The following is a 23,788-nucleotide window of genomic DNA, read 5'->3' as shown; positions in this document are numbered from 1 at the left end:
AATGAGCACTCGTATCAACTAATCCAAGGTCATGGAGATTTACATCTATATTTTTTTCTAAGAGTTTTATAGTTATAGCTCTTACATTTAGGGCTTTGATCCACTTTGATTTAAATTTTTTTAATATGGTGTAAGATATTCAAGTCTTTAAAACATCTTTTTGTGTATAGTGTGAGACAGAAATCCAATTTCATGTCTTCCTTATGATTAACCTATTGTTCAACACCATAAATTGAAGACATCCTCTTTTCCCACCGATCTGCCATCTCCTCTGTCACAGCAATATGTTTAAGGGCTCTAAGTAATCTATTTATCACTGAACCAATTTCACATTATTTTAATTTTAGCTTCATAGAAATACTAGGTTTCGTGAGGACAAGTACCCTCCACCTCATTCTTTTAAAGTTATTCTTGCCCTTTTGTTTTTTCATATAAATTTTAGTATGACCATTTTAACAATATTGATTCTTCCAATCCAGGAGCATGGGATATCTTTCCATTTTTTAAAGTCTTCTTTAATTTCCATAATCAATGTTTCATAGTTCTCCATGTATAAGTCTTTCATCTCCTTGGTTAGGTTTATTTCTGGGTCATATAAATTTTAGAATTGGCTTGTCAGGCTCCTTAAAAGAAGTCCTGGTGGGCATTTAATTGGAATTTCATTGAAACTATATTTTCAATAATATATCTAAAGATTCTTTGGGGTTTTCTATGTAGGTAATCATATCACCTGTGAATAATGATGTTTTTTTTTTTTTTGCCTGTCCAATTTTATGTCTTTCATCTCTTTCTTGTAAAATCTGGCTAGACTTCCATCATCTGTTGAAAAGAAGCCAAAACTGTGGGCATTCTTACCTTGTTACTGCTTTTAAAAGGAAGATGACTAATGTTTTACTGTTACATACTGTTATTAAGAATGAAATTTGCTGTAGGGTTTTCCAGATGTCCTTAACCAGGTTAAGGGAGTTTACATTTATTCTTAGTTTTGTTTGATTTTGTTTTTATCACATGTAGACCTTGATTTTTTTTCAAATGCTTTTTCCTCATCTATTAATGTGAACTTAGGTTTTTGGTATATCCTCATAACATTTTTCTGATGTTAGAATAATATTCAATCCCAATTTGGTCATATTGTATAGCATTTTATAAACATTCTTGGATTCATTTGTTTATATCTTGATTGATCCCAGTGCATCTAAATTCATAAAGTTGGTCTATAATTTTTCTTCCCCCTGTCATCTTTGTCTGGTTTTTGTATCAAAGATTGAAATAACTATTTGCATTACCAGAATTTTCTCTGTTACAAAAGTGGTAGAACATTGGGAGTAGGAGACAATGATGTTATCATCAGACCCCTGAGGTTTCTATCCCAGTTTTCTAGTTAACAACTGTGTGGCCTTGTAGCAAAATTGTTTAACACATGCAGCTATAAATCAGTAAAAACAGTACATACTTCAGCAGGTCATGAATCCATGCAGCAGCTAAGTGCTTGATAAGTGTTGGCTGTTATTATTACACTTCGTCATATTCTAATTGCTGCTCCCCTTTACTTAACTAGAAGTATAGTACATTATTATTATTATTATTATTATTATTATTATTATTATTATTATTATGAAGAATGACATTATAATTGATTACTTCTCAGTCTTTCCTATATACTTCCAATCACTTCAGGGCAGAAACTACCTTGCTCTTCTTTGTATACCTAGAGGCTTGCATATTATTTGGTACTGAGTGTTACGAATTGATCCACAAGCAGAATCAAGAAGTTGGCTGTTGTTCCTGGCGCGCGCGCACACACACACACACACACACACCCCGGGGAGGAATGAGAAGGTCATGCATTGATGAACGCACCAGGGCACACATATTTCAAGGTAAAGGCTGCAAAGAAGGCGAAGAGAACGTGGTCGGTGCACCGGAGGGACCTTTCTTACACCTTCAGCTCTAAAAGTCTCCAGTTCTGGGTATGGCAGGATCCTCAGGGAGACAGAGATATACACAGATGTTTGCACAAGCCTGCGGGACAACTGGAGGATCAGTGGCTTCCTGCAATCTGCGCGTTTTGCTGAGTTCAGGGCAGAAGTCCTCCAGGGACACGTTTCCTACCGTGCTGCAGAGCATCTCCCCTACTGCCATCCCATCTCGCCGAAAGGTTCCGATTTGCGGGAATTTTCTGGGCGCCGCCTCTTTAAGCGCCGCGCCGCGCGGCGCGCACGCGCACGCGCACTGGCTGCGGCCGCCTGGAACCCGGCGTCTGGGCGCTGAGCGTCTGCGGCGTTTCTGCTGAGTCGGGTGTCCCGGGAGCAGGCTTGTCTTCCGCCTTTACACCCAGCCCCGGGGCCCCCAGCGAGCACCGAGGTTTCGAGCTGCGGGGCCGGAGCCTGCGTCTCTTGTCCCTCCCGCTCGAGCCGAGGCTGCGTGGCCGCGGGCCGGGCCGCGGGGCGCCCCCCATGGCGGCGCCGCGGGTGGAGGTGGACGGCGGCATCATGGAAGGGGTGAGTGCGGGGCCGGGGGCCTGGCGCGTCGCGGCTGCCGCCCGGCCTGGCGCACAGGGCTTTCCCGTCTGATGTGCTCTCTCGTCTCTCCGCACCAGGGCGGGCAGATCCTGAGGGTGTCTACGGCCCTGAGCTGTCTGCTGGGCCTCCCCTTGCGGGTGCAGAAGATCCGAGCCGGCCGCAGCACACCTGGCCTCAGGTAAGTCGGGGGGCTGGAGGGTGGGGGCGCGGGGCTGGGGACCGGGGCACAGGGGTACAGCTGTGGGACTGGAAGGTGGGGGCCTGGCTGCGAGGTTTGGGACCTGGCGGGGGAGGCGGGCCGGGGGTGTTGGAGGGGTAGCGGGGGCCGGGAAATCTGGAGCCCGGCGGTGATGCTGAGAACATCCCAGCCCCATGGTTGAGGACTCTGCAGCCGGGCCGCAGGGGCCCGGGGCCAGTGCTCCGGCCTGGGCGGTTATGTTGTGCAGTCTTGAAAGCCTCGAAAGGGGCAACAGAAAATAGGCCCATGTTTAACTATTTGGCTAGAATTATCTTTCCTCATGAGTTATCTTTTGAAATGTTTCCGCACCGCATTAGGCATTCCAAGTACCCAGAGAGCTCGAAGCAGCAGGCAAGATACATCAGGGCAGAGCAACCTCTCCGGACAGAGAAAACCCCACTTTTAAACCAGTGCATTCTCAGCTGTCGCACATTTCAGCCTCATTAGAACAGGAAAGGCCCCTGAGATGTGTTATTCCAGCTGTCATTCAGATATATAGGAAGCTGACCAGAATTACCAGTTGTGGAGAGGAAAAACGTTGACACTTGACTTTGTTTCTTCTGTCTGGGAAGCTAGGTATGCCACCAGATAGGTGTCAGGTATATGCACCTGTTAGAAGAGGACCCAGGTTGAAGCCAGACTGATTCCTTTGTATGTATTTTATATATATTTCATCCTAATACGTCAGCTAACTTTTAGTCTTTTATCCACACTCCATTTTGAAATTATTAAAAGGCTGTTACTGGTATGTGGGAACGTTAATTCCCTTTGTCACAGCGGTAGTTTGCAGCAGTCCGTTTCACCAGTAGGGAACTGAATTCATTAAGGCTGTGTTAGGTGCCTTACTAGTTTGCTAGGGCTTCTATAACAAAATGCCGCAGACTAGGTGGCCTAAACAACAGAGATTTATTTTCTCACATGTCTGGAGGCTGGAAGTCCAAGATCAAGATGCTGACAGGGCTGGTTTCCTCTGATGGCCATAGGGAAGGTTCTGTTCTAGGCTTCTCTCCTTGGCTTGGAGATAGCCACCCACCTTGTGCCTCTTCTCATGGTCATCCCTCTGTGCATGTGCACCCCTGGTCTCTCTCTCTCTGTGTTCTAATCTCTTCTTTTTGTAAGGGCCCCAGTGAGAATGGGTTAGGACTCTTTTTACACAATTCAGCCCTTAACAGGTACCGAAGATTATTCAATGAAGTGCAAGCGAGACTGGTGGCACTTATGTAGTTTTATTAGTTTTCCTCTTTTGCACACTTCTAATTTGCAACAATATATCAGTGTATGTGTTTATAGCCAAAATAACTGCTCTGGAAGGACCCCTTAAAAGGATGCCTACTAGCAGGTAGCCTTGGTGCATAAAAACCCAAAATGAAGCTGACACTGAAGATATATAGCACTGACTGTGGTTAGACCTTGCTGTTTTCTTGCCATTTTAGTTTTTTTAAATGAGTCATCAAATGTGGGGATATAGGCAGTCTGAATGCACACGTTTTGATGCAGTATTATGACCTGAAGGCCTCAACATTTATCTGGACTGGAAATGATCCGAGATTTGTGCGATGGGCAACTGGAGGGGGCGGAAATCGGCTCAACAGAAATCATGTTTACACCTGAGAAGATCAAAGGTGGAATCCACACAGCAGATACCAAGACAGCAGGGTATGTGTCACTCATATTCTACTTAGGCATGGGTTCTGGAGTCAGACCTGGATGCAAATACAGGTACTGCCGCTTAGTGGACAAGTTGTTTAACCTCTTTGAGCTCTAGTTTCCTCACTTTTAAAATGGAGCTGAAACATTTATCTTTCCGGGTGAGAGACTATGTAAAGTTTCTGGTGCCTAATTGCTTATTAACTGTAGCAATTCTCTCCTAGGTATAGTATAGCCTATTTGTTTCTTTACTTTTTATTGTTTAGAAAATGAATATCTGGGAACGACTGTTTTCATGCTCTGTAGTGACAGTAGTCTTTGTGTCGTAGCATATGTAGTTCTTGGCTTACAGCTAATTATGAACAGAATTCTACTTTTAGTCTAGGTATTTTTGCCATCTTTTAATAGATACTTATGCAACTCTATAAATTTCTGGATGTGATCTTGGTCCCCCCCCCCCACTGGAAATGGATATTTAACAATTAAATTGACACTTTATCCTTTTCCAGGAATCTCTCCTTTTATTGACAAAACATGGAGAGAAGTTTTTGTGTTTTCTATATTATTGGTTGATTACCAGAGTCCTATCCATTTACCAGGAAATTTGATAGAATAAGAAACAGTACTGTAAACCTGATGCCAGTTTGTTTCAGAAATTATTATTTTAATAGATTATGATTTTTTTAGTTTAAGAAAATGTTTAGTGCTAATTGAGATTTAAGTTACGATGTGAATAGACCTCCAAGAAAAGAGATTTGCTGCTAGGCCCAAGGTGATGTTTGCTAAGGGAACTAGAGAATTTTGAGGTATCTCAGGCATTCTCCTGTACAAAAAGGGGGGGAAGTTACAATTAACCAACTATCTACAAATTAACTAACATTCTAAAAAATAGAATTTTGAAGCTACAGGAGAGAAAATAGAAACCATGTATTCCGACCCTTCCTCCATTTTGTGAATGAGAGAATGAAGCCCTTTTGGTGTTACGTGCTTTGTCCGAGGTCATAGAGTCAGGACGAGAAGTCGAATTAGACACCAGGCCTTCTGGCTTCTAATCCCCTAGAATGTCTGGGAAATGAGTTTAAAATTGATAATCCAGCTCCATTCAGGAGTGTAAAATAAGCTTGTTCCTAGCAAGAAAACACGTCTTTCTTACTCACATTGTAACTTTTTCATCCCTAAGTGGAATTACAGCACCATGTGTTTTTCTCAGGTGTCTACCTTTGTCTTTGCAACTCCTTACTCTAAAGTTAAGGTTTTTCTTTACTATTCTTGGAATCTGATTTTTATCCAGTGGAAAAGAAACACTTAACTATGTTGGGTTCCTCAGAGGGAATAAACAGAAGTTTAGTAGTTATCAACCTATGGTTTGTAGTAAACTAAACATTTCCATGTCTTTTTCACTTACTCCTAGGTGCAACCCCTTGCCAATAGGAATTATATTGCATACATTTTCTCTTACAATGCCTAACACACGGTCACTAAATATTTACTGAGTTAGTGAAATGCATTATCAGTGCTAGAGGCTGTCTAATTCAGTGCACACGCACCATTGCCGTAAGTAAAGGCTATCTTTTGGTATGTAGAGGCTACACTGAACTCCCTTTCAAACTACAATCTACGTATTAACATGATTGCTTCTCCTTCACTTTGGATAAGAAGGGAGATAGCAACTCATTTAGGAAATCTCACCATTTTGTTTTATAAAATGCTACATAGTCTATAATTATTTCTTGTGATTTCTCACGTTTGACTATAAGGACCAAACAGAGGTGAGTTATGCAAGGATTATTTCCTTGAAGGTTATTTTCCATGTAAATATTTAGCTATCAGTCTTTGTAAAATATTACTCTGTCATATCACAAATTCCATGATGGTAGAAACTTTAGCTTGGTATCTGGAACCATGCCTTGTGCATGGTGGTGACTCAGATATAATCATTAGAATATTTCTAGACCTTGATGGTTTTGAATGCATTTTCATAAACTGTTAATTTCAAGAGTCCTTTTATAAAAACCTTATACAGATACTTCTGGTTGGTTTGTTTGTTTATTTATTTATTTATTTATTTATTTATTTATTTATTTATTTATTTATTTATTGCTTCTTTGTAATACAAAGAAAAGTGTTAGAACTTACCTAAGATCACCCAGCTAATGTATTTAGTATTGGATTCAAACCCAGATTTGCTTATCATTTAAGGTCAGTTCCTTCTACTGTGAAATATTATCTTTCTTTAGGATCCGTGATGTTATTATTCAGTCACTGGAGTGTTTTTTAACTTTTAACTTGAGAGCATGTACCTGCCTTCCCAGTCATCTGTGCTTCGGCTAATTGTGATGTGTAATCATGTCTCTTTCTTGAGACTTTAAAAAGAAAATGCAGCTAAGCTATCCTGCCTTCTCTTTAGGAGTGTGTGCCTCTTGATGCAGGTCTCAATGCCCTGTGTCCTTTTTGCTGCTTCTCCGTCAGAACTTCATTTGAAAGGTGGAACTAATGCTGAAATGGCACCACAGATAGATTACACGGCCATGGTAAGGGCTTTTGTTGCTGTTGACAAACTAAGATGACCTCATATCTTCTTCTGGACCTCCATTCTCTGTATAAATGTATCTTGAGTGTTTTTGTATACGTACCTGTGTATTACTTCATGGTGTCTGGTTCTATTGTGGAAGAGGTTAAGGGGTTATGTTTACTTTAGATTGTGTGTTGTATCTTAGAACAGTGTTTATCATGAATTCTTTAAAACCCTCAAGTTATTTATCATATACATTATATTACTTATTATATAAGTCTGTTAGTTTCTAAATAAATGGATTATGATTTGGAAGAAAAAACTCAAAATAAGAATTAAATACTATGTTGACAAGATTGGTGAGGGTGTGAAGAAATTGTAACCCTTGTACACTGTTGATGGGGATGCAAAATGGTGCAACTACTATGTAACACAGATGGCTTTTTCTCAAAAAATTAAAAACAAAACTACCATATAATCCAGCAATCCCATTTCTGGGTATTATCCAAAAGAGTTAAAATCAGAATCTGAAAGAGATACTAGCATTCCCATGTTCATTGCAACATTATTCATAATAGCCGAGATGTGGAAACAACCTAAATGTCCATTGATGGATGCAAGGATTAAAAAAAAAGTGGTATATACATACAATGGAATACTATTTAGCCTTAAAAATAAAGAAATTCTAGGGTATGTGACAACACAGATGAACCTTGAGGACATTATGCTGAGTGAAATAAGCCAGTCACGTAAAGACAGTACTGGCATGACTCCACTTACATAAGATTTCTAAAGTACTCAAATTCATGGATTCAGAGAGTGGAAAGGTGGTGAGGAGAAGGGGGAAGTGGGGAGTTAATAATCAACGGGCATAAAGTTTCAATTAAGTGATGAATAAATACTAGAGATCTGCTGTACAACATTGTAACTATAGTCACCAATAATGTACTATATGTTTAAAAATGTGTTAGGAGAGTAGATCTCATGTTAAAATTTCTTAACCACAATAAAATAAAATTTAAAAAAATACTATATTTTGACTATAAATTTTTATTTTTTTATTGAAGGATAGTCGATTTACAGTGTTATGTTAATTCTAGAGTACAGCATAGTGGCTCAGTTATACATATATTTATTCCTTTTCATATTGTTTTTCATTATAGGCTATTACAAGGTACTGAATATAGTTCCCTGTGCTGTACCTTGGACCTTGAGTTGGGTACAAATTTTTAAAATGATAATACTCAGTATTGGCATGCTCATACAGCTAGTGGGAGAAAAAAGTGTTCTTTTTTTCCCCCAGGTTTATCGAGGTATAATTATTTGTACTAAAAGTCACCCTTTGCAGTGTACAGTTCTGTGATTTCTGACATATGGTTATGAACCAGCCACCACAGTCAAGATAGAGAATTACTGTAAAAAACTCCGTCATCCCTCTTTATAGTCATTCCGCACCTCAGCCCGTGGCAACCAGTGATCTGTTTCTTTTGTGGTTTTGCCTTTTTTCAGGGTGTCATGTAAAGGAATAATACTGTATGTAGCCTTTGAGTCTATTTTTTTCCACTTAACAATACTTCTGAGATTCATCCATGTTGCTTTATCAGCAGTAAAAGCTAAGGACTGTTGTGTAAGAGGGGTGTACCAGTTTATCCACTCATCAGTTGAAGGACCTTGGAATGTTTCCAGTTTGGGGCGATTATGAGTAAAGTCACTATAAACAAACACATACAGGGTTTTTTTGTGTGAACTTGTTTTCATTTCTCTTGGGTAAGTACCTAGAGAGGGATTGCTAAGTTGTAATAGTAAGTGCATATATATATAACTTTGTGAGAAACTGCTAAATTGTTTTGGTGTCCAAAGTGGCTGCATTGTTTTGCCTTTTCACCAGCACTGTAGGAGAGTTTCATCTCTGCTTCATCTTCTCCAGCACTTGATATCCTCAGATTTCAGTTGAATTTTTTTTTTGCCATTTTATGTATGGTACAATCTTTTAAAATTCAGTTTGATAGGATGTATAATGAAAGTTAAAGTTAATCTCTCTTTACCTAGTAATTCTGCTTCAAGGAAATGACCGTAATTAAATATTGCAAAATGCAGCAAAAGATAATGTTAAACGTATTGAAGCAGAGCATTATATACTATAATTAATACTATATAATATATATCTTTATGTAATGAAAACTTGGAGAATGATTATACTAGAATGCCATGTAGTCATTCAAATATTTTTTAGGAGGTATTTTATGAATTTGGGAAAATGCTTTTGTCTATAATGTTAAATGGGAAAAAAAGGATAAGACATTGTGTATGCAGTGAGAGTTCAACTATATAAAAACTGAGAAGGCAGAATGGAATGCTGTTCACTAATAGCCCCTAATTTCTTATGGCGCATCATATTGAGAAGGGTTAGGAAATACTGGCCTGTGGAGCAAATAACCCCTGGAATCAAGTATCCTGAGTTCTGATATTTTTTTCATTAGATAGACTTACACAGCCCTGACTAATTAAATGTTAAACTTTTAATTTTAGCTACATGTCAATTATTTTATTTTAAAAATAGAACTAGCCTACGCATTTTTATACCACTGTTTATCTATAGTACCTCATTACTAGTTCAGTGCAGAGCACCAAATATGCTTGTTGAAATCAGTGCATATTTGTGGTTAAAGTAACAATAATCTAATTTTAACAATTTTTCAGGTTTTCAAGCCAATTGTTGAAAAATTTGGTTTCACATTTAATTGTGACATTAAAATGAGGTAAGTTACTTATTTCTTAGCCCTTTGACCCACAACTTATGCTAAAAATAGTGGGGAAGTTAGACCTTAGAGAACTACTATTCTGGCAACCCGCTTAAATACATGACATTTCTTGTCGGAAATTGTTGTACTTTGTGACTTAAAAACAATAAATGGGCATGAGGACTTGAAAGCAGCCTTGTAGGATGTTCGCTTGTTTCTTGGGAGAAATAGTTTCAAGGGAATTACTGTACTGAGGTACCTTCATATCTGGTGTTACGCATGCTCAGCACAGACTGAATGCTCACTCTGTGCAGACAGCCGGACTGGGCACTTCAAGGTCATAAAAGGGATTCTCTTCCACAGCGCCACCAGTTATTTTCCTAAGAAACACATTGGGCATTCAGGTTTCTACTCTGTAAGGCTTCCCTTCTGCCACATAATAACAAGGCTAGATTTCTTGGTGTGGCATCTAAGTGCTTTGCAGTCTCATTCCTAGTTACTGTTCTAGCTTCATTCTCCTCCCCTCCTTTCAGCATATCATGTATTCTAACTACATGATCACTGCCATTCCTTAATCATACTGTGTACCTTTGGACTTTCATATTTTTGTTCGTGTTTTTCTTCCCCTGCTCGTCTAAAAACTGGAAATCCTGTATTTTTTTAAAAATGAAGCTCTTGTAATTTCTTTTTGTGAGTTATCAGTGATTGTGCCTCAGATGGAATTCACATCCTTACCCCTATTGTAGTCCTTCGTACAGCCTGACTTGTGTTCTAATAGGTTATACTTGGAGCCCCGTCCTGCCAGATGGGGGCGCTCCTGTGGGTAGGAGCACTGTCTTCCTCATCTGTGTGTTCTCGGCATCCTCTGTAGAGTAAATGACACTAAATATTTGAGTTACAGTTTTATTAGCGGTTTAGCTACTAAAGGGCACCTACTGTGTGCCAGACAATGTTTTAGGCAGTGGAATATAGCAGGAGCAAAATAGACAAAGTTCCTACCATAAAGGAATTTATATTTTAGAATAGCACTGTCAAATAGAGCTTTCTGCATTGAGGGAAATGTTCCCTATCTGTCTGGTATGGTAGTCACTTGCTACATATGTCTCTTGAGCATTTGAAATGTGGCTAAAATGACTGGGGAGCTGAGTTTTAAATTTTATTAAATTTAAATAGTTACTATAGCTTGAGTCTATGAGTCTATTGGACAGCACTGATATAAAGCATTTGGAAATTTCAAACATGAAATTTGTGGTTGGATATCATTCCCATGTTATTTTATTGCAAATATTAAGCTTTTTTTTGGTCATGCAATCAGTTTATGTATTTATCATACTTTTCATAGGGGCTACTACCCAAAAGGGGGTGGTGAAGTGATTGTCCGAATGTCGCCAGTTAAACAGTTGAACCCAATAAATTTAACTGACCGTGGCTCTGTGACGAAGATATATGGAAGAGCTTTTGTTGCTGGTGTTTTGCCATTTAAAGTAAGTTATTTAGATGTTCTTAGAAGTGTATGTATGTCTTGATAAGTATTGTATCATCTAAATTTTGAAATTATTGAAAGAATTTAAATTTTTAATGAAGAGAGTAAAATATTTTCTGTGCTCTCTACTCTTGAACATTGAGTTTTTATAGGATGCTTGTTAAAGTTATTAGTTATATGTATTTGAAGACTTGAAAGCAATTGTCAAAATAATTTATTTTATTCTATTTTTCTGTCTTGCCAAAATAGGTAGCAAAAGATATGGCGGCGGCAGCCGTAAGATGCATCAGAAAGGAGATAAGGGATCTGTATGTTAACATCCAGCCTGTTCAGGAACCTAAAGACCAAGCTTTTGGCAATGGAAATGGAATCATGTGAGACAGTATTCTTTTTCCTAGACGTTGGTTGAGAGCCCTGAAGTAATTTTCCCATTTTAATTAAAAATTTGTAGTTTTTTTGTTTACATTTATAGTTTTAAGAAGACATATTTTTAAGGGCATTCCCACTTAAAACAACAATATGATGAATTATGATTATTTTATTCTGAATTTTTTTCTGAGGACAGTTTACCTTTTATTACATTATAAGAGCCTTTTTGTGTATATAGTGAACTTAAATGTTTAAGGTACTCAGACGTTAGTCTTTGAAGATGATCCTAAGAGAGAGATTTCCAGTTGCTTTTCTGTACCTCAAATGTGAGATCATTTTACAAGGAAATTTTAGATATGGCAAAGATATTTAGAAAGGAAATGTAACTAGTATATTAACCCAATTAGGAATTATTGATTTAAGTGTTATAAAAATGCTTTAATGTTTTTGAAGAATAAAAGGACCTTTTGTGGATATTTAAATTTAATTTTAATTTTATTTATTTATTTTTAGTGGGGAGGTAATTAGGTTTATCTATTTATTTCTTTCAGTGGAGGTACCCGGGATTGAACCCAGGACCTCATGCATGCTAGGCGTGCACTCTTACCAGTGAGCTGAACCCTCCTTAAATTTTAAATTATCTTTTTTCAAAGTTTCTGTTAAAGGGTTTAAAGTAAATACATTTTCTACATATAATACTATCTAAAAACTATAAAACAAAGCCAAAAATCTCTGTAGAAAGTCCTTTTCATTTAAGATAATCATGGAATATAGTCCAGTGTCTGTGTGAAATAGTACCCCTCAGTGCTTATGGCATAGCCTCTGGGAGGGCCGTTCCTCACCTGTGAGTAGAATCTAGTGTGACTTCTTGTCAGAAGTGCTAATGCCCAGGTGAAGATGGAGAATACTGATCATGCTGCTCTCTGTATGAAGAATTTCACTTTTGCAATACACTAGCCAGATCAAATTCTGCATATTTTAGCAGTCACCGTTCTCCGGTGTTGCATTTGCATGTAAGTTTAGAACATTTACGGCATGGGCAGTAATATTTTTTTCCCCCTTTGTAGCATTATCGCTGAGACATCCACTGGCTGTCTGTTTGCTGGGTCGTCGCTTGGTAAACGAGGTACAGATGAATGAACGGGGTCCACTGTCCCCAGGGCTAGGGTAAAATTCTTTAATTATTGGTCACAATTAGAATGTTAGAGAATGAAGGACTACAAATTTAAAAGGACATAGTGAACTGATTCTATTTTAGAATCAATTAAATTTTCAGTCTTTCCCCCAACTTTACACTCTGAAAAATTTCAAACTTTTAGAAAAGTTGAATTGGTCAGCTAGTGGACATGCATACTGTTTTCCTAGATTCACTGGTTATGAACTTTTCAGCTACATGTTGTGTGTGTTTCTGAACCATTTCAATGTGAGTTGCAGGTACCAAGTCTCACCCCTGAGCACTGCAGCGTGTGCATCCAAGGAGCAACACCTGCGGGATCACAGTACCATTTTACACCCAGAGAATCTGTTATATTCAGACATAACCGGTTGCCTCCAGAATATGCTTTAGAGCAATGTGGTGTTTTTGTGTTTGTTTGTTTTGGTTTGGTTTTTTGCACACACACAGCATTTGGTTGTCATGTCTGTTTAGTTTGCTTTTTACCACAGAATAGTCTCTTTATAGTCTCTTTACCCTTTTTCCCTTTCATTATACTGACATTTTGAAAAATCCAGGCCATTTTCTCATGGAATTTTCCATAATTTGGATTTGTCTGATTATCTCATGATTAGATTTATTCAGGTTAAACATTTTTAGTTTGCACAGGTGATTTTTTTGTACGTTCTGCCATATCACATACATCACGGTTTACGTAACGTCAGTCTGCCTTTATCAGTAAAGCTGGCTGATCACTTGGTTAAGGTGGTGTCCTCCCGATCTTCTGCTATAAAGGTTCCTTTTCCCTATGTAATTAATAAATAATCTGGGATAATACTTTGAGACTGTCTGGTTATCCTCTATCCATACAACTTTCATCCAGTGGTTTTAGCATTTCTTGATGGTTCTTCCCTGATCAGTTATTACAATGTTGATTCCAAAATATTGAGTATTTTTGTGAAAGGTAAATTTGTTTAAGATTTGGCATATTTGGGAGAGGAGATACACGTATGCATCTGTTTGTTAATATTTAAAGTTATTCTTGCCATTGAGGCGACTTCTAGCTGAACTTCTCATTGTTTGATAGTTGTTTGCTTTATTCCTCCTTTGTAGCATCTTTAAAAGATGCTTCCCCTCGCTGTGCTGTTTACCCCCATTATTACTGCTGCATACGGGAAACTTCAGGTAATTTCAGTCTGCTCAGTTGGCAGATCTAGATCCTGGTTGGGTATCAGCTCTAACCAGCATAATAGAATAGATAAAATTAGCATCTCCGTTTGACCCGACATAAGTGAATTCTGTTTAAACGTGTGCTGTTTAAAGTGTGGTTGGTGGACAGGCAGCCTGTTGGCATCATCGGGGAGTGTGCTAGGAACACCAGTTCTGGGGCCCCCCTCATAGTGTATCAGATTAGAATTTTGGGCATTGGGGCCCAGGAATCTGTTTGAACGAGCTCTCCAGGTACTTCTAAGGTATAATAAAGTTTGAGAAATAATGATCAAAGGTACATATTTAGTGTATGCTCATCACTTGTTAGCTGCAGTGAGGAGTCAACATGAATAGTGAGCCACTGCATGCAGTGCCTTCAGCAGTCTCGAGAGGGCAAAGACAACACAAAATATAAAGCAGAGCCTAGAGCCTGTATGTTACAAGTAATAAGTGCTTGGCCGGCATTGGGTGGTATGTGAGGTCAGTTTGTATTATCATTGGGTTCCAAGATGTGCCAGGTACTGTGTTTGAAGGGTTTGGAAATGAGAGCTACCGTTTCTGCCTCCTGGCTTCATCTGGCAGAGGAGACAGCCCAGTGCTGTGATTGTGGTGTCCCAGGCACCATAGGAGCACAGGAGAACAGCTAATTCTCTGGGGGCTGATCGACCCCAAATCTGTCTTGTGCCGTTGAGTGACCCTCCAGTGGATTGCGCAGATAAGTAGAAGTTAGCCAGATAGAAAAGTGAGAGCTAAGGAGGAAGGACAAAGGGAAGCACTGACATGAAATTGTAGTTCTGTGTTTGGGCAACTATAGCCATAAATGATGAGTACAGGATCTGGGTGGGAGAGAGGAGAGAATGAGGTTTGAGGCTTCGACAGATTTTAAAGGGCTTTAGAGGCCTTATAAAGGAGTTTGAAAAACATGAAGATTTTAAGAAACGATGTAACATCAGATCTTCGGAAGTAAGTCTGCTAGCTGTGTAGAGGATTAGAGGAAAACCATAGTGGAGGCAGGAAGACAAGAGTCTTACAGCAGTTCAGGTCAGAAGTGGTGAGGGCCCACACCAAGGGTGCAGTGACGGAGGCTCGGAGGTGAGTGCCGACATGGGGGTGCTTAGGACAGCGAATAGACAGTGTGGTGATCAGTTGGATATGGGAGGTGAGGGAGGCAAGGTGAAGAATGACCTTGGTTTCCAGCTTGGATAACTGGAAACATTTACAACTTGTGCACATTGGAGGTAGTTAGTTTGCCAGGGTAGATGACAGTTTTAGATCTGTTGCATTGACATCATAAAGTAACCATTTCTCTGTTACCAGCAATACTTGGAAATAACTATTGCCAGCCCTGAAAAACTTTTTTTTCTAATATTCCATCAACTTTTCTTCCCTTTGTCACATGAGACAGTTTTTTCTTTGAAGTTGTCTTTGGACAACAGGCATGTAGAGTGCACAGTACTTCTTTTTAGACTCACAGTTGTGGGAGGGAATAGAAGATAGAGCAACGTTCCTTTCAGGTTGCCTGACTCCTTCTGGTGCCCGTCCTTATTTCCTGTTAGGCACTTAAGTCAAAGGTGATGCCATTAGCAAATGCAAAGACACCTTGTGGTCTTCTCTCTTGGTCTGGGTAGTGTAATATGTTTAGGATCTGACAATGTCGTGGTTCCCATTGTCTAGAGCCTCTTTCATTTCTGATTTAAATTACCTAGAAAATCACTAGACTCTGTATCCTAATGTTTAAGTGTTCTTATCAGAAGCAACATTGGCTGGTTGTCCATGCCACTGTATGTGGTAGAAGCAGTAGGTTCTAACTAGTCGTGTTCTTTGTCATTGTCTCAGTTACTAAAACTGTTTTTCTTACCGAACTGCAGGTCTGGCTGCTTGCTGCTTGAAAGCCAGTACAAAGAGAGGCACATGTTGGTAGAAAGGAAAGTTTGTTTTATTCTGGAGGCAGACAACCAGAGTCGGGCAGGGCAGACTCCTGTCCAAAGGCCCACCCTCCCCTCCCTCAGCCGGTCAGTGGGCAAAGCTTTTAAAGAGGGGTTTCAGGGGGGTGCAGGCGGAGGGAGGGGGCTACGCACAGAACAGCGCAGTCAGCTCTGACCGTCAGCTTGAAGTCAGTCATATGCGGTCTGACCAGCATCATCGTGGTTGTTGTCAGTGCAGTTAGTCTTCAGCTCCGGGGTGAGTGTGTTCCCATTTCTCTGAGGCCAGTTCTGCTTCCGTCATGGCTCAGTCGGTCGTCACGCAGGTCACTTCTTCCACCTGGCGGGGGTTTCAGCGTCTACAGGGCAGCTCGAAGGACACGGCTCAGAATATTATCTGTAGGCCGTGAGGAGGAAATACAGGTTGTTGACTTTGTTTAATGACTAAACTATTATTTTGTTTTGTTGGCTGTTTCCCTTTGTTTCTGTATTTTCTTATTTCTCTGATTAAACTTACTCTTTGACTAAAGTTTTTCTACAGACAAGAGGCGGGCAGAGGACATGGGGGAGGGGTGTCTGTCCTGGGAAGGCCAGTTGGGGTCCTGCTCCATTTCATTTTGATTTTAGTTTCCTTATCTATTGAGTGAGAGAATTAGCCTGAATAATCTCTGAAAAACTTCCAGCAATAACATTCTTTGATGCTGTTACAAAGGTGAGGTTTTGTTTTATTGGAGAGGATCTTGCAGTTTTGGATGAGGGCAACGTACTGTGACAGAGAGCACTTACCTGAGAGCGAGAAGACCTAAGGTTTGGTCCTGTGTCTGCCGTTATCTTGCACGGGGACGCTGGGCTTTCCTTATCTGAAAAGTGAGATTGGGCCGTGATCTGTGTAAGAATCCCTTCCAACTTTGTATGATTGGAGTGTGGACGGAATGCATTTTATCTTTATGCTGTTGAATATCTGTGTATTTGTTGATTACTCTTGTCTTTCACTTAGTTTTGTTCTTTACTGTGAGACAAATCAGTCTGCTGAGATGAATGATGCCTCTGGCTTTTCAGTTCTGTTTCCTGTGTGGAAACTGCCTATAGGAAGCACTTCCTACCCTCCTTCAGAATATGTGGTAATTCATGGCCTCTCTCTCATGCCCTAATCAGCCCTTTGGCTTTCTCTGTTCAGTCTGATAACTATTTTATGGTTTTGTCCTTTTAATAAGCTAGAAGAAACCCCAAATCATTGAATATTCATTTTAATTTGTTACATTATAAACCATTGAGACCATTTTAAGAAATACCAGAAAATTATTTGTCAGTTAGAAAAGAAGTAAGTTTCCAGAAAAAATTAGGATTTTGCTTTTTTGTTTGGAACTAACACTAATAAGAAAGATTTCCCACGTTCACTTCATTTTGTACAGTAGCTGCAGAGCACTAGCAATAGCTGGTAACGGTGCAACGTAAATCCGTCCATACCGTTACGAATGGCGCCACCACACCACTGTCAGGGCGGCTGGGGAGGAGGGAATGTGGATGCTCTGAGAGAGATCCTGCCACTTGGCGGAGAAACCTCAGTGCACCTGCTGCTCTCTAACACTGCGCAGCCAGGACCCCTGCCTTGTCCTTCATGTCCTCTGTGCATATTTGACTTCAAGGACTCACTCGAGTCCTTTGTGCTCTGTGAAACCTTCTCAAGTTATTCGAGAGCCTATGATCTGTTCCTTTTCTGAGCTCTCACTGGGTACACAGTTTCTACCATAGAGCTTTGGCACTTCCTCATATGTCAGAGAGTTAGAGGATAAGTATTTTTTATGTCTCCTTATCAAAGGCACCAGTTTCTATCACTTAGTATGGTACACACACAGTAGGTGCTCATTATTAACTGTTCTTATTAACAGCTTATTATGAACTAGTCTTGGTTATGGAAGCTTTATAAATATTATCTGTAACTTTTAACAACTTTGCAACTTAGGTATTGTCATCTCCATCTAGAAGAGTCAAAGTAGCTTCCCAAGAAGTCAACATTCATAAATGTTCCAAACCATTTCATCCAGTCATGTAAACACTTGACTAATTGATATTGTGAAGATAGAAAATTTATTATATTATTATAAATGCAATAAAGGAAAAAATAGTTAAAATTTGATTTCTACTTTGCTGGGAAATTTTATCAAAGCATATGTATGGTCAAATGAATTTCCAAACATAAAATAAAATAAAAATTAATCACATTCTTATTTTTAAAAAGACACTTTCATTTATAGCCAAGGGTTCATTTAGTTTAAAGTGAATAAAAGAATTACTTGACATTCCACTACTACTTCTGATGGACTTATTTTGTATTCAGCATTGTACCAAATATTTACAGTGTGTGTGGAGAAGCAGGGAGTAGAACATGGGGATAGATATTCTGACTTATTTTCAAAATAAAATAATATTTGTTCAAATTTTAAAGGAATACAACTTTTTAATATGTGATCTGAGAATTTTTATCTGCTCTTCCTTGGATGAAAATGTATTCTCTTGACTTTTAAAAAAATCCTGTAACTCTAATGGAATTCCCTGCAGACTAATTGTAACATATGAATTGCAAATTTAAAATTTTGAAATCGAGGCATAGTATTATAGGGTCATAACTTAGTTATAAATTGATTTTATAATTAGTACTTCTTAAGTAGGACCAAAGCAGCCTGTTTTTTTCCTCCCACTGGTACCTTTAATAAAGTATCTGCATATGCTAAACTCTCAGAAGATTAAATATACATAAAGATCTTCTCCCCAAAGTTGCACTGGATGAATTCAGAGCCTGAAAGATGTTATGCCAGTGCTGACTGGGGTATATTAAACTTTTTGCTTCTTAGTAATTAATTGTGTGTTTTTTACATTGTGCCTGTTTTAGGTGTTAATGCAGACAGGGTTGGAATTGAAGCTGCTGAAATGCTATTATCAAACCTCAGACATGGTGGTGCTGTGGATGAGTATCTGCAAGACCAGGTAGTGACACTTTCAGAATAAAAGCCTTCAAGCCTATTAGATTTCAATGTTGGGCCGTTAGATTGAATATAAATTTTAGTCACTGACTTTCAGACACTGATTGGTATGTCCTTATTCAGTCCACTTATGAAGTATTATCCTGGAATTTATATACCTCAACTTTCAGTTCTCACCTTACGTGACCTGGCTGTAGCATTTGGCACAATTGAGCACTCTCCTTCTTGAAATACTTTCTTCACTTGATTTCTGAAATACTGTTATCTTTCTGCCTCACTGGCCGTGCATTCTAGTCTCTGTGCTAGTTTGTTGTTTGCATCTTCTCAACTTAAAGTTTTGGAGAGCCCTTGGGCTTAGGCTCACACGTCTTTCGTTTATCTGTATTGAGTCCCTCAGTTATTTTGTCCAGTCTCGTGGCTTACGTATCTGTACCTGTCTGTATGCTGACAGCTCCTAAATTTACATCGCTAGCCCAGACCTTTCTCCTTAACTCCACTTACTTACATGCCTTATGCTTGACAACATCTCCACTTGGATGTGTCAGAGACCTCTCAAACTTAACTAGTGAATATTTCCAAATATAGTCTTTTTATGGTCACTGTCTTGGTAGAGTTTCCTTTCTATCATGCGTTTTCTTCCTTAATCTCTAATTAGCAATCTATGTTTTGAAATGTATTTTTCAAGATTTCTTGACCAGTTTATCTTAAGACAGTTTCCCTTATTTCTAGTCTCTTCCTTCTTACTACTCTGTACTTGAGTAATTCTGTATTAGTGTATTTATTTACCTGTTAAAGTGTGGTTTTAGAGCATGGAAGAAGCTTGTCACATTATATATACCAGCTTGCAAAGACAGTTGGTCTGATTAAATAAAGTATCTTTCAACTCTATATTTTATTCTTAACCATTAATTTTTAAAAATCTGTATTGAGAACTGCTACTAAGCATTTCTGTGCTACACCACAGACTTTTGGTAACATGGTTTTTTGTTTTTTTTTTTATCATCTTTAGGACTTCTGGAAACCTAAAGAAATAGACTTTTTTTTTTTTTTAGCTATTTTGATTTTTAGTAGTATTTTCATATGGAAAGCAGTAGCATTTTAACCCCAAATATTAGTAAATGTGTGAGATTTTTCTTCTTTGTTCTTTTTTCAATAGCTGATTATCTTCATGGCATTAGCCAGTGGAATTTCCAAAATAAAAACAGGACCAGTTACACTCCATACACAAACGGCTATACATTTTGCTGAACAATTAGCGAAGGTGAGTATTCCATCAGAAAGAATAATTGATTTTTATTATGGCCAATTTGGGGTCAAATTTTAATAATCAGAAAACTTAATAGTAATCATAAATTAAATTAATTGCTCAAGACCAGGTAGTTTCTTGGTAGCAGGACTGTGCTTTAAGCAGAGCCAGGAGATCATACATCAAAGCCCCTGTGTGGTGGGTGCTGCCTTATAGTAAGTGAAGGTATTTTAATGAGAACTATGAAGTCAAATCAGAAGGGGTTTATAGTTGGCTATAAATGTAAATTATTTATATAACATTTTAAATGTTTTATTTTCTTGTGATTCTACTGAGGTTTGCTAAAATTTTAACATTTACCAGCTCTCTTAATTTTAGAAGAGCAATTTACAATTTTTAGTGAAAAAGGATTTAACACTGAATAAGCTCATATTTATACCTTTTCTACGGGATTCTTAACTTAAAAAAAAAATTGAGATGAGGAGGGTTAAATATAGGTAGAGTGCAGTGCCTAGCGTGCACAAGGTCCTGGGTTCAATCCCTGGTACCTGCATTATAAAAAATAATACATAAATAAACCAAATTCCCCCCCCCCCCAAAAAAAAGGTTGACATGTGTATTTTATCTGAGACTAATTTCTTTATAGAAAATCTGGAAAGTAGAGGAAGGAACCTGCCCATAACCCCCCCTTGCCAGTAAAACCACTTTGACATTTGGGTATTTTCCTCCTCTTTTTTTTTTTTTTTTTTTGTCCTTTTACATTGTTTTGTTAACAAATAACCAAATAACTCAGGAGAAAAAACAAAAGAATTTAGATGTTCTCATGAAATACATTTCAATAATACATAGAAATTTAATAACTGCAGTATACTCTCAACATTAAAAAGAGATTCTAATTTTAAAATTAGTCATAATGAAGTTGTTTACAGTAATTAAGATTACTATGAGATTAAGATTGAGTAATCTGTGTGTAAAATATAGAAGGAGATGTATTGAAGGATATTAGAAGTCAGACTATGGTCCTATTCATGTATGCTGCCAGACACTTGCTGTAATGAGTCCAATTTGATATTTGAGACTACATTGTTGTCAATTTTCACTGTGCTTGGTGACAGGAGCTCTAAAAATAACCAGAACCACTATGCTGTTAAAATGCAAGTTTGTGAAAAAAGCATATTTGCTTTTATTTGTGTGTCATATTACCTTTCTTTTTTTAAATTTTCTTAATTAAAAAAATTATAATGGTTTAATTCAAACAATTACAATGTGAAGTTTATATGCCCAAATACATGACAAAAACAGCACAAGGGACAGGAGGAGAAAAATACTCCCAGTTTCTTACACTGCATGTGATTTGTACATTATTTGAAAGTAGACAGTAGACAGTTAAAATGCAAAACTTAAAACTATAGAAGTTTTAGGATTAAAGATAGAACAAAATATTTATGACCTAGGTTTCCTCCTCTCTTGAAATTGTTTCTCTTTGCATTTTTTACTTTATGCATGCAGCTTCATTTCTTGCTTTTTTCAGCCACATGTAGCATATTTCCATTTTGCTCTAGTCTTCATAATGCAATTTTGTAAAATAATATAAAATTTATAACTCAGAATTTTATGAAGGAAGGTGCTGACCTTAAGCATTTTAAAAAATTATAAAAATAATGCACAGGAGTAATAAAAAATTAAGCATTACAGAAGTATACCAGGCACAAAGCCACTGTTGCCCTACTCCTAACGTTTTATTTGTATGATTCTTAATAATGTATTCCATTTTTTGTTATTAGAAAGCGTAGATAGATTTTGGTTAAATGTGGGGCAAGGCTTCATAGGAGGGGAAGGCAGATGATATTTGACGTCAGGATACTTGCCTGTATTTTTTGTTATTCTCCTTACGCCGTATTTTGTGGCTCTTATTTGCCTGTCTCCCCACGTAGACTGCCCTCCTTGACAGCAGGGACAAGGTTGTATTCATTGTAGTTTTCACTTTCGGCAGCACTATGCGTGTCGTAGACACTCGCATGTTATTTGAAGTGAATACACAGTGGAAAGTGCTGTAAACCGGAATTTTTAGCTCTGGTTTCTTGTTCAGCTTTGTTGTGTTTTAACTCAGTAACTTGGGGTGCAAGCTGCTTCGTCATTCTGTGTTTCAGTGCGGATCATTCATCAGTAAATTGGGAGACGGTGCTGTAGTCCCTACGGCTCATTTCAGCTCTACCTTTTTCTCATGTTCCTTAGGTTTATGCATAGGCTAGAAATGATTTTCATAACTGTTACCTGTGTTTCATATTTATATCGTGCTTATAATTGGAAAAGGTATGTATATATACATAAAAGTATGTAAATTTTTTGGCTAGCTAGCTTAGAATTCAGATTTAGTGTTTATTCATTCAGCAATAATTTGCAGTGTCCACTGTGTGTCAACACGCTGCCACGATACTGAAACTGGAATAATTTGTAAATATTACGTTCAAAAGGGCCTCAGAGTGCTGGTTTTGTTTCAAAGAATCCTAAGATTTTAAGCATACCTTTGTCACAGATTCAGTCAACCTGCTCAGTTGTTTTGATTTTAATCAGTTTTCTTAGAATGAATACATTTGCTTTTTTAAAAAAATCATGTTTTCACAATACAGTGATAGAGATCAAATATTTCAAAGCTAAACTTGAATTAGTTAACAAATGGAAAATACAAGGTTAAGCCCAATAAAGATGAAGGAATATTTTTAACTGTCACCTCCCCTTGCCTTCCTGCTCTGAACTAGATCTTTTAAATAGTATATTTAGGGAATTAAATTGGCAGGGAAATTAAAGTAATTTGATACTTGACAAGATAAAAGAAGTATAAATGCTTCAGTGCCATGCTTTAGAAAAGTTGTAGGAAGTAGGTAGTGGAGATGCGTTATCATTAACAACTGGGATTTTTAAATTGATATTTGCTTAAGCTGCACTGCTGGGGGTTTCTGATTCACTAGGTACAGAGTGGGGCTCAGGCTGTATATTCTGACAAAACCCACAGGTATATGTATCTCTGAACAAGAAACATGCTTCTGGAACAAAATGTTTTATATCTAGGCTGTTGAATTTCTCATGAGTCATTTGATCTTTGTATCTCTAGCTTCAATAAAATGAGTTTGGTATTAACTACCTGCCTATGTGAGCTGAAGTTATGGGCTCTTCCCTCTGTCCCTCCTATGTTACTTACATACCAAATGGCCTTCTGGTTTCAGGCTAAATTTACTGTGAAGAAATCAGAAGACGAAGAAGATGCCTCTAAAGACACTTACATTATTGAATGCCAAGGAATTGGGATGACAAATCCAAACCTATAGGGTATTTGCCTTCTAAATGATACCTCAGTGATGTATTGCACTAATTCTCTTCATAAATACTGTAAAACAATAAGTAGTAACTTATTAAAGGACCTGACTTAAATTTGGAGATGAAGTACAGAATGTTCAGAGAAATCTCACTTTGACCGTATCTCCTGAGATACATACGGACAGTGAAATTTAAGAGTTGGTGAATATGTATGAGAGCTAATTTCAGTATTATTGAAGTATTGAAATAAAATAATCTTTTCACCTGAAGTGTGTTTTTCTTTTTGATACAGTGTTTTAAGGTAGGGATGTAGATTTGATCTGTAGTTTGTGTATAATTTTAATCACTTCACTGAAATCTCATGTAGAATATAATGAGTCAACTTTATGCACATGCGCTTGCTCTGTCAGCAGTAACATTTAATAAGCGTCTCATTCTAATTACATGTCT

The 23,788-nt window shown here is 38.0% G+C and overlaps 1 protein-coding gene across 2 annotated transcripts; it reads left to right on the top strand.

Moving 5' to 3' along the window:
- The first annotated feature begins 2,247 nt into the window (after nt 1–2,247).
- RTCA (RNA 3'-terminal phosphate cyclase) lies at nt 2,248–23,607 on the top strand. 2 transcript variants are annotated; one of them, XM_006197364.3, is made up of 11 exons: nt 2,248–2,501; nt 2,600–2,700; nt 4,273–4,416; nt 6,815–6,938; nt 9,620–9,678; nt 11,003–11,144; nt 11,393–11,517; nt 12,580–12,638; nt 18,687–18,781; nt 19,934–20,038; nt 23,248–23,607. In XM_006197364.3, exons 1-11 carry the CDS (start codon nt 2,457–2,459, stop codon nt 23,347–23,349), a joined length of 1,101 nt encoding a protein of 366 aa, XP_006197426.1. In that variant the 5' UTR covers nt 2,248–2,456; the 3' UTR covers nt 23,350–23,607. The 2 variants fall into 2 exon arrangements, with proteins under 2 accessions (XP_006197426.1, XP_015099378.1); XM_015243892.2 differs by lacking the exon at nt 2,248–2,501 and having other exon boundaries at nt 2,601–2,700; nt 4,258–4,416.
- The last annotated feature ends 181 nt before the right edge of the window (nt 23,608–23,788 follow it).

Source organism: Vicugna pacos, chromosome 9 (genome assembly GCF_048564905.1).
Source record: "Vicugna pacos chromosome 9, VicPac4, whole genome shotgun sequence".
Taxonomy (NCBI): domain Eukaryota; kingdom Metazoa; phylum Chordata; class Mammalia; order Artiodactyla; family Camelidae; genus Vicugna; species Vicugna pacos.
The sequence above is the reverse complement of the archived record's forward strand: the minus strand, read 5'-3'. Positions and strand labels throughout refer to the sequence as shown.